Raw genomic sequence first — 12,556 nt, forward strand, 5'->3', positions numbered from 1 at the left:
GGGAGAGTTGAGGGGCCCATCTGGGTGCACTGTCTGCTCTCTGTAAACCAGAGAAAGAAGCCGCACAGGGAAGTCAGAGATTAATATGCACAATACCTGGTAAAACCTGGAAATAGATCAATAAGGGGAAATTTGTTTAAATACGTGTGTCACTGATGTTAAAAAATCTTAATGATTGGGGATGGAAAGGAAAGTTCAGAAAGAGACATCAGTGATAGAAAGTCTTTTATTCTGTTATCAATTTTAAACAGTGAAATCAAGCTAAATGTCTGGGAGTTGGAAATTTTTAAAATCTCTTTCATCACCTCCATTCTTCAGATTCCATCTTCATTGTGTCAGTTGTGCCCTTTGACACACAGATGTTTTTACTTTTGATGCAGATAAGGCTAGCTTGGATTTTCAGTACTTTGTTGAACAGTATATTTTGACATAATTTTCTGTTTCTAGTTTGTTGAATGTATCTTCTAAAGTTATTGAATTTTGTCAGATTCCTTTTTCTGCGTCAATTGAGATGATCATGTATGGTTTTTTCTTTTAATCTGTTAATGTGATCTATCAAATGAATTAATTTTTATATGTTGAGTCCTCCTTCCCTTATAGGAATAAAATACTCTTGGTTATGAAGTCAGTTAATGTGCTGTTGAAGTTGATTTGCTAGTATTTGTTATGGATTTTGCATCAGTATTCATCATGGGCATTGGTTTTTAGTTTTCCTTTCTAGTTGGGTCGTCTCTGGGTTTGGTTTCAGAATTATTCCAGGTCCATAGAGTGAGTTTACCAGTGTTCCCTCTTCAACTCTGTAACATTTTTAGCAGGATTATAGGTAATTCTTTTTTAAATGTTTGGTAGAATTCTGCATTGTATGTATTTGGTTTTGGGTTTTTATTTGAGGTTTTTGATTACTGCTTGAATCTCTCCAGTTATCTTTCTGTTCAGATTTTTTATTTCTTAATGATTAAGGTTTAGTAGGTTGTATGTGTCTAATAATTTACCTCTATGTTCGAGATTATGCAATTTATTAGCGTTATTGTTTACACTACTCCCTTATAATACCTTGCAACTGATGTCAAAGACATTTTTTAATGTCCTGTTTCACATATCTTTTTGTTATTTGTATCTTCTGTCTTTTTTCTTAGTCGGGTTTTCCAGTTAATTTTTTTAAAACACCAGTTCTTGGCGTGTTGACTTTCGTGTTTTTCTAATTTCCGTTTCATTTAGCTCTGGTAAAATCTTTCTTATTAACCTCTTTACTTCTGCTAAAATTAGATTTAGTCTTTTCTTCTCTTTGTACTTCCTTGAAATGTAAAAATAGATTTCTGATTTGAAATCTTTTCCCTTTTTGTTGTAACCATTTTGCTGTGTAGAATTCTCTTTCACTACAGCCTTCACTGCATGTTATAAATTTTGGTGTGTGGTATGTTGCATTTTTGTTTTCATCCCAATATCCTAAAATTTCCATGTGATTTCTTCTTTGTCCCATTGGTTGTGTAAGAATGAGTTTAAGTTCTGTGGTTTGCAGAATTTCTTTTTTCCTTCTGCTGTTTATGTTTTCTTTTATTTCATTGTACTCGGGGAAGATACCTTTTATGGTCTCAATCTCTTAAATTTGTTAAGGTTTCTTTTGTGGCCTAACATGCAGTCTGTCCTGGAGAGTGTTTCCCGTGTGCCTGAGAAGCATGTGTTTTTGCTGTTGTTGGGCTGAGTGGTCTGTGCATGTCTGTTATGTCCGTTTGTGTATAGTGTTGTTCACGTGCTCATTTCCCTTATTGATCTTCTGTTTGGTTTCATCCAGGAGTAACACTGGGTCACTGAAGTCTCGTATACTATTACTGTGCTGATGTCTGTTCCTCTCTTCGCTTCTGTTGGTGTTTGCTTCTTTTGGGGGAGCTGTAATGTTAGACGTACACATGTTTTTACTTGTTATATCTTCTCGGTGAGTTGACCCATTTAACATTATGCAACATCGTTTGTATTTTGTGTCAGATTTTGGCTTTGTTTTGTCTGGTATAAGGTAGTCATCCTGCTCTCTTTAGGATGGAATATCTTTTTTCATCCTTTCATTTTTAGCTTTTCCATCTCCTTAGATCTGTGAATGTTAATAGTTTCAACTCTCTGAACTTTGTCTCACACTCTCTCTGTGTCTGTCACTCTCTGTTTCTCCTGCTGTTACTTCCTCTCGTGCTCCCCACTCAGGCACCCTGTACGGTGGTGGAAAACAGGACCCCTGGCCAGCCCCCTTCACTCCACTGTTATTTCAGAGGGCATGCATCTAGTGTTTCCTTTTTTTTTTTTTTCTTAATTGAACTGTAGTTGATTTGCAATGTTCTGTTAGTTTCTGGTGTACAGCATAGTGATACAGTTATACATATATGTATTCTTCTCCATTAAAGATTGTTTCAAGATACTGGATATAGTTCCCTGTGCTATTGTTTTTCTGTTTTATACATAGTAGTATGTATCTGTCAATCTGAAAGTCGAAATTTATCCTTTCCCCTCTTTCTTTTTGGTAACCATGAATTTGTTTTCTATGTCCGTGAGACTGTCTGTTTTGTAAATAAGTTGATTTATATCATTTTGTTAGATTCCACTTGTAAGGGATATCATACGATATTTGTCCATCTCCGTCTGGCTTACTACATTTACTATGATAATGCCTTTGTCCATGCATGTTGCTGCCAGTGGCATTATTTCATTCTTTTTTGTGACTGAGTAGTATTCTACTGTGTATACACACCACAATTTCTTTATGCAGTCATCTTTCAAAGGACATTTAGGTTGCTTCCATGTCTTGGCTATTGTAAATAGGGCTGCTGTGAACACTGGGGAGCATGTATATTTTTGAATTAGAGTTTTCTACAGATAAATGCCCAGAAGTGGGATTGCTAGATCATATCGTAACTGTACTTTCAGTTTTTTAAAAAATCTCCATAGTGGCTTCACCAAATTACAATCCCACCAACAGTGTAGGAAGATTCCCTTTTCTCCACACCCTCTCCAGCATTTATCGTTTGTGGACTTTTTACTGATGGCCATTCTGACTGGCATGAGGTGGTATCTGTTTTCTAGTTTTGATCTGCATTTCTCTGATAATTAGTGATACTGAACATCTTTTCATGTGCCTATTGGCCATCTGTATGTCTTCACTGGAGAATTGCTTGTTTAGGTCTTCTGTGCACTTTTTGATTGGGTTGTTTGCTTTTTTGTTATTGAGTTGTTTGAACTGTTTGTATATTATGGAAATTAAGCCCTTGTCAGTCGTATCATTTAAGTATATTTTCCCCCATAATTTGTCTTTTCATTTGGCTTATGGTTTCCTTTGCTGTGCAAAAACTTGTAAGTTTCATTGGGTCCCATTTGTTTACATTTGCATTTATTTCTATTGCCTTGGTATACCGACCCAGGAAAACATTGGTACCATTTATGTCAGAGAATGTTTTACATATGTTTTCTTCTAGGACTCTTAAGATGTCTTGTCTTTTGTTTCAGTCTTTAAGTCATTTTGAGTTCATTTCTGTGTATGGTGTGAGGGAGTGTTCTGACTTCACTGATTTACATGTGGCTGTTCAGCCTTCCCAGCACACTTGCTGAGGAGGCTGTCTTCTCTCCATTGTGTGTTCTTGCCTCCTTTCTTGAAGATCAATTGACCTTGGTGTGTGGGTTTATTTCTAGGCTCTGTATTCTGTTCCATCAATCCATATGTCTGTTTTTGTGCCAATAACACTTTGTTTTGATTACTGTAGCTCCGTGGTATCATCTGAAGTCTGGGAGTGTTATGCTTCCAGCTTTGTTCTATTTCTGTAGTATTGTCTTGACAATTCTGAGTCTTTTGTGATTCCATATGAATTTTAAGGTTATTTGTTCTTGTTCTGTGAAAAGTGTCCTGAGTAATTTGATAGGTATCACATTAAATCTGTAGATTGCTTTGGGTAGTGTGGCCATTTTAACAATTTTAATTCTTCCAATCCAAGAGTATGTGATATCTTTCCATTTCTTTAAATCATCTTTAATTTTCTTTTTCAGTCTTTTATAGGCCTCAGCATATAAATCTTTCACCTCCTTGGTCAGGTTTATTTCTAAGGTTTTTTTTTTTTGATGCGATTTTAAAAGGCTTTTCTTTTTTAACTTTTCTAATATTTCATTGTTAGCATGAAGATACGCAACGGAGTTCTGTATGTTAACCATGTATTCTGCTACTTTGCTGAATTTGTTTATCAGCTGTAGTAATTTTTGTGTAGAATTTTTAGGGTTTTCTATATATAATATTATGTTATCTGCATATAGTGACAATTTTACCTTTTCCCTTCCTATTTGGATCATTAATTCTTTTTCTTATCTGATTACTATGGCTAGGACTGCAAATACTATGTTGAATAGAAATGGTGAGCATGGGTGTCCTTGTCTTACTTCAGATTTTAGCAGGAAGCTTTCAGCTTTTTACTGTTGAGTTTTATGTTGGCTGTGGGTTTGTCAGATTCTATTATGTTGAGATATGTTCCCTCTGTAGCCACTTTGGTGAGTGTTTTATCATGAAGGATGTTAAATATTATGGAATGTTTTTTCTGTGTCCCTTGAGATGATCATATAGTTTTTATTTTTTCTATTGTTGTGATGTATTACATTGATTGAATTGCATATGTTGACCCATCCTTGTGAGCCTGAGATGAATCTGATTTAATTGCAATTTGTCATCTTTATGTGTTGTTATATCTGGTTTGCTAATATTTTGTTGAGAATTTTTGTCTTTGTATTCATCAAAGATATTGGCCTGTAATTTTCTTTTTTAGTAGTGTCTTTGTCTGGCTTTGGTTTCAGACTAATGGTTGCTTCATAGAATGAGTTTGGGAGTGTTCCCTCCTCTTGATGCTTTTGGAAGAGTTTGAGAAGGACTGGTATAAGTTCTTTGTATGTTTAGTAGAATTCCCCAGTAAAGCTGTCTGACCCTGGACTTTTGTTTGTGCGGATTTTTTTTTTATTACAGATTCTATTGCACTTCTAGTGACCAGTATTTTCAAATTATGTTATTTCTTCTTGATTCAGTTTTGGTGGGCTGTATGTTTCTAGAAACTTGTTCATTTCTTCTAGGTTGTCCCAAATTTGTTGGCATATAATTGTTCGTAATAGTCTCTTAAGATTGTTTGGTGTTACTGTGGTATTGGTTGCCATTTCTCTTATTTCTTATTTTTTTGGAGGTGGCGGGGCAGGGGTAGGGTCCTCTCTCTTTTCTTCTTGGTAATCTTGGCCAGAGGTTTGTCGATTTTGTTTAAAAGTAAGGAAGGCTTCAGGAATTTGCATGTCTTGTTTGCCCAGGGGCCACGCTAATCTCTGTTTTGTCCCAGTTGTAGTATCCGCGCTGCAGAAGCTAGCACTTAAATGTTTCCTTCTGATAGTTACTTTTGGTGAAGTGTTCTTGCTTAATGATTATATTTTTTATCATGATTTTTAATGCTTCTAGAAATGTTGAACTTTATTATTATGATAATTTTGTTCTCAATCTGTGAAAATAATGTGTAATACGAATAACTTTTGTAATTTTGTATCAATGTTTCATTAGGGGAAAACTGAATAAATGATGATTAAAAAAAATTGTCCACAAATATATCAAGAGAAAACTTCTCTCATTTCAGTTAATTTTGTGTAGACAGGTGTGTTCATGAGTTTATGGATGTGGAAGTCTATGGTTTTGATAAGAAGTCATGATTTCAAAACTGTACCTTATATCTTTTTTCCTTTTAAATTTTATCTTCAATATATTCCATGGCCTGAAATTTTTTCTGCACTACCTTAAAAAATTTTTTTTAATCTTTTATTTTTTTATTATTTTTTTCTGCACTATCATATTAACGGTTTAAATAGTAGTAAGATTACGAACATTTTATGTGTATGTGCCTGTGTGTGTGTGCCCATATGTCTAATGGACTTTCATGCTGTTTTATGTCATTCACTTTGTATTTCTTTCAGGTTTTCTCAGGAAACCCTCTGTCAGTGTACTTTCAATGTTCTCTCTGTTGCTTCACTGTTTTATTCCTAAACTTCAGTTTCAAAGCCCAACCTTCTGAGTTAGGTGCTTGCTGTGACATTTCTTAGCTTTTTGAGTTGAGTTTCTCAGTGTCTCTGACACAGTTTTGCCCTCTGTCAGATGAGAGTAGATTTTCTCTAATGAGCTATTATGTTGATAACAAATTCATGCCTGTAAAATACTTACTTTGAGGAATCTTTAGCTTATAGGAAGTATTCCAACACTTTAATCATTATTGTTACCATCATAATTGAGATTTTGACATTTTTGTAAAGCTGATGTGGACTTTGTCATCTCTGAAGACACTACTCATTCTGTAGCTCATCTAGATATTGACTGTCACTCAGTGTGTAGGACAGAATATGTAACACTTCTGCACATAACAGCCTGTTCCATGTACATGTGTTTCATGGGTTTTCCACAAAGATGAAAAATCCCTACTAACTGGATGATATACTTATCAAAAGGAGAATGATTTAAGTAACCTATGGTGAAAAAATATAAGAAAAGAATATATATTTATTTGTATGACTGAAATATTATGTGGTACACTAGAAATTGACACAACATTGTAAACTGACAATACTTCAATAAAAAAATTTAAAAGAATAAAACAAAAAAAAGCATAAGAGTTTAAGGGACACACAGTTTGCTTCAGATACCCTTCCATGGATCTGTCAGAACACATACTTCAACCACATCAATCCTGACCCCTCTCTCCTCTTCCTCAGTTTTCATGAAGATGAGAACTCTTCTTGTGGCCCCTGGGTGAAATGTGTTTTCATTTCAGGAAGGGTTGACATTCAAGGATGTGGCCATCGAGTTCTCCCAGGAGGAGTGGGAGTGCCTGGACCCTGCTCAGAGGGCCTTGTACAGGGACGTGATGCTGGAGACCTTCAGGAACCTGCTGTCTCTGGGTGAGAACTGCCCTCTATAATTCAGGATCTGCCCTTGAGTGTCCTTGCATTTTCCCCTCTGTGCCTCTTGGGAGCCTGTGTTTTGCTTCATTGATCTGAAAGCCCTGTTGACTCAGACATGAGGTGGTGTCATGAATTTCAACTGACCCTTTCTTCACGGTCAGCCCATTTCATGTTGCATCAGGGATTGTTCTAGAGGTTAATTACGTATAAAGCTCAATGGCAAACTCTTAAAAAATATCCAATTTCGTATTTCTACCTTTTGGCTGTTGACTCTCTGTTTTTCGAAGAGAGCTAGATATCCGCATATCACACTGTCCCCTCTTCATTTAGAAGGAGGCAAGCGGTGGATGAATGTGTGAAATACTTTTCCAGACCCGCCCCGAATATCCTCCCTTCTGAGCTGAGCAGAGAGCTAGGATTCTGGAAAAGACACAGTACTTTGGATTTCTTCCTTCTGATAGGCAACAATTTCTATTTCTGATTTGAATATTACCTCTATTTTGGAGCAAGAGAAACAGCCCTGGACTGTGGGGTATGATGTGAAAATAGAAAACGCAATGGGTGGGAATGTATGAAAAGTGTGCACACAGGTCAGATCTCAGAAGAGCAGAGAGGAAGCCACAGCATTAATAGTGTTTGGGATCCTTTCTCATAGTGGAGAGTTCATTAAGAAAACAAATTTATTTATCAAAAACTCTGACAGGAAATTTTTCTTCTCTTCAACTTCTCACTCTGTCCTGCAACTTATAAAATGTGTTCTTTCACCCTCCAGTGGTGCTGCAGCTCCTCCAGAGACAAAGGCAAAGTCTGTATCATGATCTACACTGCCATCTGTTTGCTGTGGAATTGTTATTTGACTTTGAGAAGCATGATGGGGACTGTTTTAAAGGGGCCTCTTGTCCCCTCATCTCCTTCAGGGCGTGATTCCACTGGATGCTTGGTTCTCAGTCCATATAGATCAGAGCTGATGCCTCCAGACTCCAAGCTCTGAACATTTTTTTGTTCCGTCCCCATTTGATGTTTTTAGAAGACCTAATCAGAAAATGGGGAAACACTGGCTGCTCTTTGATTCCATCTGGCACCTCAGAACCTGCGTGGAGCTGCCTCAGATCCTGTCTGCTTGTTTGCATCCCTCAGCCCTTTCTTCCGTTTGCTTCTGCCACGCACTTCAGGGCTGTTTGTAACAACCAGGTGGATTGGAACTTCTGTAATTGTTACTTAGGACAAGTAGAAGGACAGTGGACACAGAGATCCTCTTTTGACCCCAAATCCTACAAGGGGAGCATATGTGCGTCTTTCAGGCTCCCAGTTTGGCATCTGTGTGTAGAGTACTTGGTCCCTTCTCAAGGTCCTATAATATCCGACCCACACATGTTATATTTTTTCCGCTCTTGTACTGCTCTAGCTAGTCTCAAATGTAGACTCTTCCAGATTTTATATTCTCCTTAGTTGTATAGTTTTGCTTCTTAAAACTTGCTTTTGAAGTACGTAGTCCTAGGGTTTGATGGTTTTTTCAGTTTCTTTGCTGTGATAATCCACCTCTAGTCAACCACTATGATGGACTCTCTATGGGGTGGGTTTACTAGGTAACAGAAAAGTTTTGATGGAGGAAACTCCCTCACATGCTGTAATAATTTCCTGCTTCGTACAGCACCACCACTTGAAGCTCCTTAGCAGAGTGGTCAACATGTTGTATACGAGACAGAGAGTATTTCAAGACCTTGACCTATAAATCTTTCCAGTTTTTTTTTTCTGGTTTTGAGGAATGTCAAAAAATCGTGTCTCTGGGACACTGTGACACTGTTGTTCACAAATAGTAATGACCATCCCCTTTGAGCCTCGGTCAGTAGTATAGGGGTTTCTCCTGGGGACAGTTGTGTCCAAGCTCACATCCTCACATCTGTGGGGCTGTTGACTCCATACACCGTTGTCGATGCTCTGTGTGCCATCACCTGTGTGTGAGTTCTGCCTGCACATGTGATTTTGAAGCGTCTGGATGCGAGATTATGCAGTGGAGTGATACCTTCAGTGATGAACCACCAGTTGTTTTATTGAAGACACTGTTACTTTCATTTTGTATGTTTCCCTGCATCAGAAGTGATTTTGATTTATTTTATCATTACGTTACTGTTTTCATGTTACTCCTAGGGTTTTTGTTTTGTATTTGCGATGTGGGGGATGGTTGCTTGGGGAAGGGCCCCCCCATGGTGGAGCTGGTGACCAGTCCCTGTTAGAGTTCTTTGTATATTCTTTGTGTTTGTCTGTTATCAGACATGTGATTTGCAGATCTTTTCTCCTGTACCATAGATTGTCTTTTCACTCTATTGAGTGTGCTTAGTGCACAATAATGTGTAATTCTGATGTAGTATAATTTATCTTTTTTACTTTGTGGGCCTGTGCTTTTGGTATTGTATTTGATACATCTTTGGTGTATCTAATGTCAAGAATCTTTTTCTGTATGTTTACTTCTAGGAGTTTTATACAGTAAGGACTTAACTTTTAGGTCTTTATTGATCTTGAGTTAATTTTTGTCTGTAGTGTAAGAGAATGGTCCGACTAAATTCTTCTGATACTCAGCTTTCTTAGCATGTTTTGATCATTAGAGAGCCCTTCCCGCACTGAGTGGTCCTGATACCCCTGTGGAACGTCACTTGACCTTGTACGCAAGACTCTTTCTGATCTGTCTGTTCTGTGCCAGTGGTCTCTGTGTCTGTGCCAGTACCGCACTGCTTTGATCAGTGTAGCTTTGGAGTGAGTTTTGAAATGAAGTGTGAGACCCCTGAATGTGTTCTGTTCAAGCGTGTTTTTGCTATTCATTCTCTCTTGAGATTCCACAGGAATTGTACGATCGATCTACCTGTTTTTCATGGGAATGGTACTGGGATTGCTCTCGGGGTCGGGTGTGTCTGTTGGTAACTTTGGCTGGCGTTGACGTCTTGTCGATACTGGCTTCCCGTCCAGGAACATGGGATACTTTTTCAATTATTTGTATCTTTCCTAATATTTTCCAGCAGTCTTTTAGTTTGTAGTATATAAATTGTTTACTTCTTGTATAACATTATGTCTAATATTTTATTAATTTTTGTTCCCTTGTAAATGGGATAGTTGTCTCTGTTTCTTTTTTGAGTGTTCATTTTTGGTATTAAGAAACCCTTTTGATTTTTGTATGTTGAATTGATACCTGGTAATTTTTTGGAACGCTGTCATTATTTCTAGCAAGTCTTTTGCAGACTCTTCAGGGTTTTCCGCATACCCGATCATGGCCATTGGGAAGAGAGAGAATTTGGCTCCCTTTTGCTGCCGTGGTACCAGTTGTCTCCTTCTCTGCCCATGTGTCTTTGCTGGCGCTTCCAGTAATAGATTTTTGGAAGTAGTGAGAGCAGATATCCTTGTCTTGTTTGTGATCTTAGAGGAAGAGCTTTCAGTCTTTCACCACTGAGTGTGATGAGAGCTCTGAGGAGCTGCTCCGTTGAAGCCTTGTTTTCAGCGCAGTGTTAGTGTTAACACCTTTTCCTAACAGAGACCATGCATTAAAATATCATGATGTCGAACGAAGTTCATGTGCCTGACGCACCGTGAAGCCAGACAAGCCGAGCAGAGGAAGGTTTATTAGTCAAGGAGGCAACCTGATGATGGAGACCCAGCCTTGTTTCAGATCCATCTTCCTGGCTGGACAGGGTGTCAGATTTTTAAGGGAGATGGGAGGGGAGTGTCTGTGATTCCAGCTTTGCTGCAGAATCTCAGCCGCAGCCTTTCTGGCACCGTGTTGGGACTTTTTTTCGTGGTTACTCTGTCTGATCCTGCAAAACTGGCTCCTAAATCCTGGTCTTGGGATCCTTCAGCTTCCTTCCGGGAGAGGGCAGAAGCGCTTGGTGGTGGGGGCAGTTATGATTTACTCAGAGCCCACGTGTCAGGTTATGAATTCCGGTTCTCTGTTGACCCCTCCAGGTGTCATCAACTTTTGAGTCCTCTTGGGGCCTCTGGTTGCAGCCACAGTTTGGGGTCACAAATCAAGTTAACGGTTTAAGCTGCCAATCGTGGGAAAGAGTATGTTGGGCTTGCTGTTCCGTTGTTTCTGCCTTTCCTCACCCCTTCACAGTAACTGCTTGAGTCTGCTCTTTGGATTTCAGGGAAGGTCGAGGAGACAAAAGCCTTTTCTCCAAATAGGAAATGGGACTAGGAAAGGCTTTTGTCCCCTGGAGGGCCTCACAGCATCCCGTTTGGTTTCAGTGCTCCCTTTTTGTTGATGTTCCCCAGTTTTGGGGGGAACAGGTGTGGAACAAGATGTATGTGTACAGAATAAATGCACCCATCTCCTTTGGTTGTCCTTTTCCTGGTTTTTCCTTCCGATTTCTGCTAAAAACATTCTTGCACAATCTCTTGGAATATTATGTATGTTTTTCTTGACTATAAACATGACAGTGGAATGCATGGCATATTCAGTTTGATACATCGCACAGCAAATAGTGTGTGAGACGTAATTCTGCTTTTTCCTTGCAATGTCACGCTCTGACGTTTTAAATCTCTTTCATTTCTGTCCATTCCCATAGTGTAATTCTCATGGTTAAAAATGGGACAATGGTACCCTACTTGCTAAATCAATTCGTCTTTTCTCTAGAGGTCAGTATGTTAGGTGCAGGCGTGAATGATGCAGTTACAGTCACACAGACGCGCAGTCTCTGGCTGTGCTCCCATGTGTGCGTGTGCCCCGTGCTCCACTCAGACCCTCTCTCCATCCTGACCTTTCCTCACATGGTACCTGGATGTGGATGGAAACATGGTTATCTGTTAGCACATGTGAGTTGTTGTCCTGAACTTCCCAGGTTCCACAGCCCTCCCTCACCCATCCCTCCACCTTCCACATGACTCACACTGTAAAATGACCCCTCTTCATCCATTGAACACCTTCCCCAGGACACAGCCGAAATTACCGTGTGCAGCCGTGATGACTCAGAGACCATTTCTGGAAGGGATGGCTGAATAACTGTATTAGTTACACAGCTCACCTCTTCTTGCATCTCCCTGGACATTTTATTTCTAAACTCTTGGTATTTGTTGTAATATTTGTAATCTATCCTGCCTGGGTGGGCAGTCTTGCTTAAGAATATACTGTCTCCGTGTCTAGGTCCAAGGTCACATCCTGGTTCTCTCACCACTTTCTGTGTCTTTTGGGGTCATGGAGCCAAACCGCTGAGTCTACTGCCCTGATTTGACAAATCGTGTTAATTTACCTCAAGCCTTTTAAAAAAACTAGTGCTGTCAGATGGCTTAGAATATTGCCTGTTTCGTAGTAAATACTCAAAAGTTACTTTTGTATAAAAAGCTGTATAAATATTTTGTCATGGTTTTTATAACATCCGTTTGAATTATTAATTTGTTCTCAACGACATTGTGTCTGACCCTAGTTAATAAATTTACCAAGTGCTCATTGTTTATTGCATGTGTTTTGGAGCCAGTGAAGTAGATGATTTAAGGTACTGCGTAGGTACAAATTGTACTTAATGGCTGTTAGATAACTGGAGAATCTTACTATTTGTTGGTTGTGATTTACAGATGATGGTCTTTCAGCATGTCTTATGCAATACAGCTGACACACTACCTGTTAATGTAAAATAAATGC

The 12,556-nt window shown here is 38.7% G+C and overlaps 1 protein-coding gene and 1 non-coding gene across 2 annotated transcripts in view; one reads left to right on the forward strand and one right to left on the reverse strand.

Annotated features, from left to right (window-relative positions):
• LOC102536505 (zinc finger protein 568-like) overlaps positions 1–12,556 on the forward strand; it is a 63,297-nt gene that overhangs the window by 2,561 nt on the left and 48,180 nt on the right. Inside the window, exon 3 of the mRNA XM_072968545.1 lies at positions 6,807–6,933. Within this exon, the coding sequence (XP_072824646.1) occupies positions 6,807–6,933 (127 nt within the window). The remainder of the gene's footprint in view (positions 1–6,806; positions 6,934–12,556) is intronic.
• Positions 5,263–5,366, reverse strand: LOC116282300 (U6 spliceosomal RNA). The gene has a single exon (XR_004191795.1). It is a non-coding gene; the product is annotated as a U6 spliceosomal RNA (small nuclear RNA).

This window comes from Vicugna pacos, chromosome 9 (genome assembly GCF_048564905.1).
Source record: "Vicugna pacos chromosome 9, VicPac4, whole genome shotgun sequence".
NCBI classification, from domain to species: Eukaryota; Metazoa; Chordata; class Mammalia; order Artiodactyla; family Camelidae; genus Vicugna; species Vicugna pacos.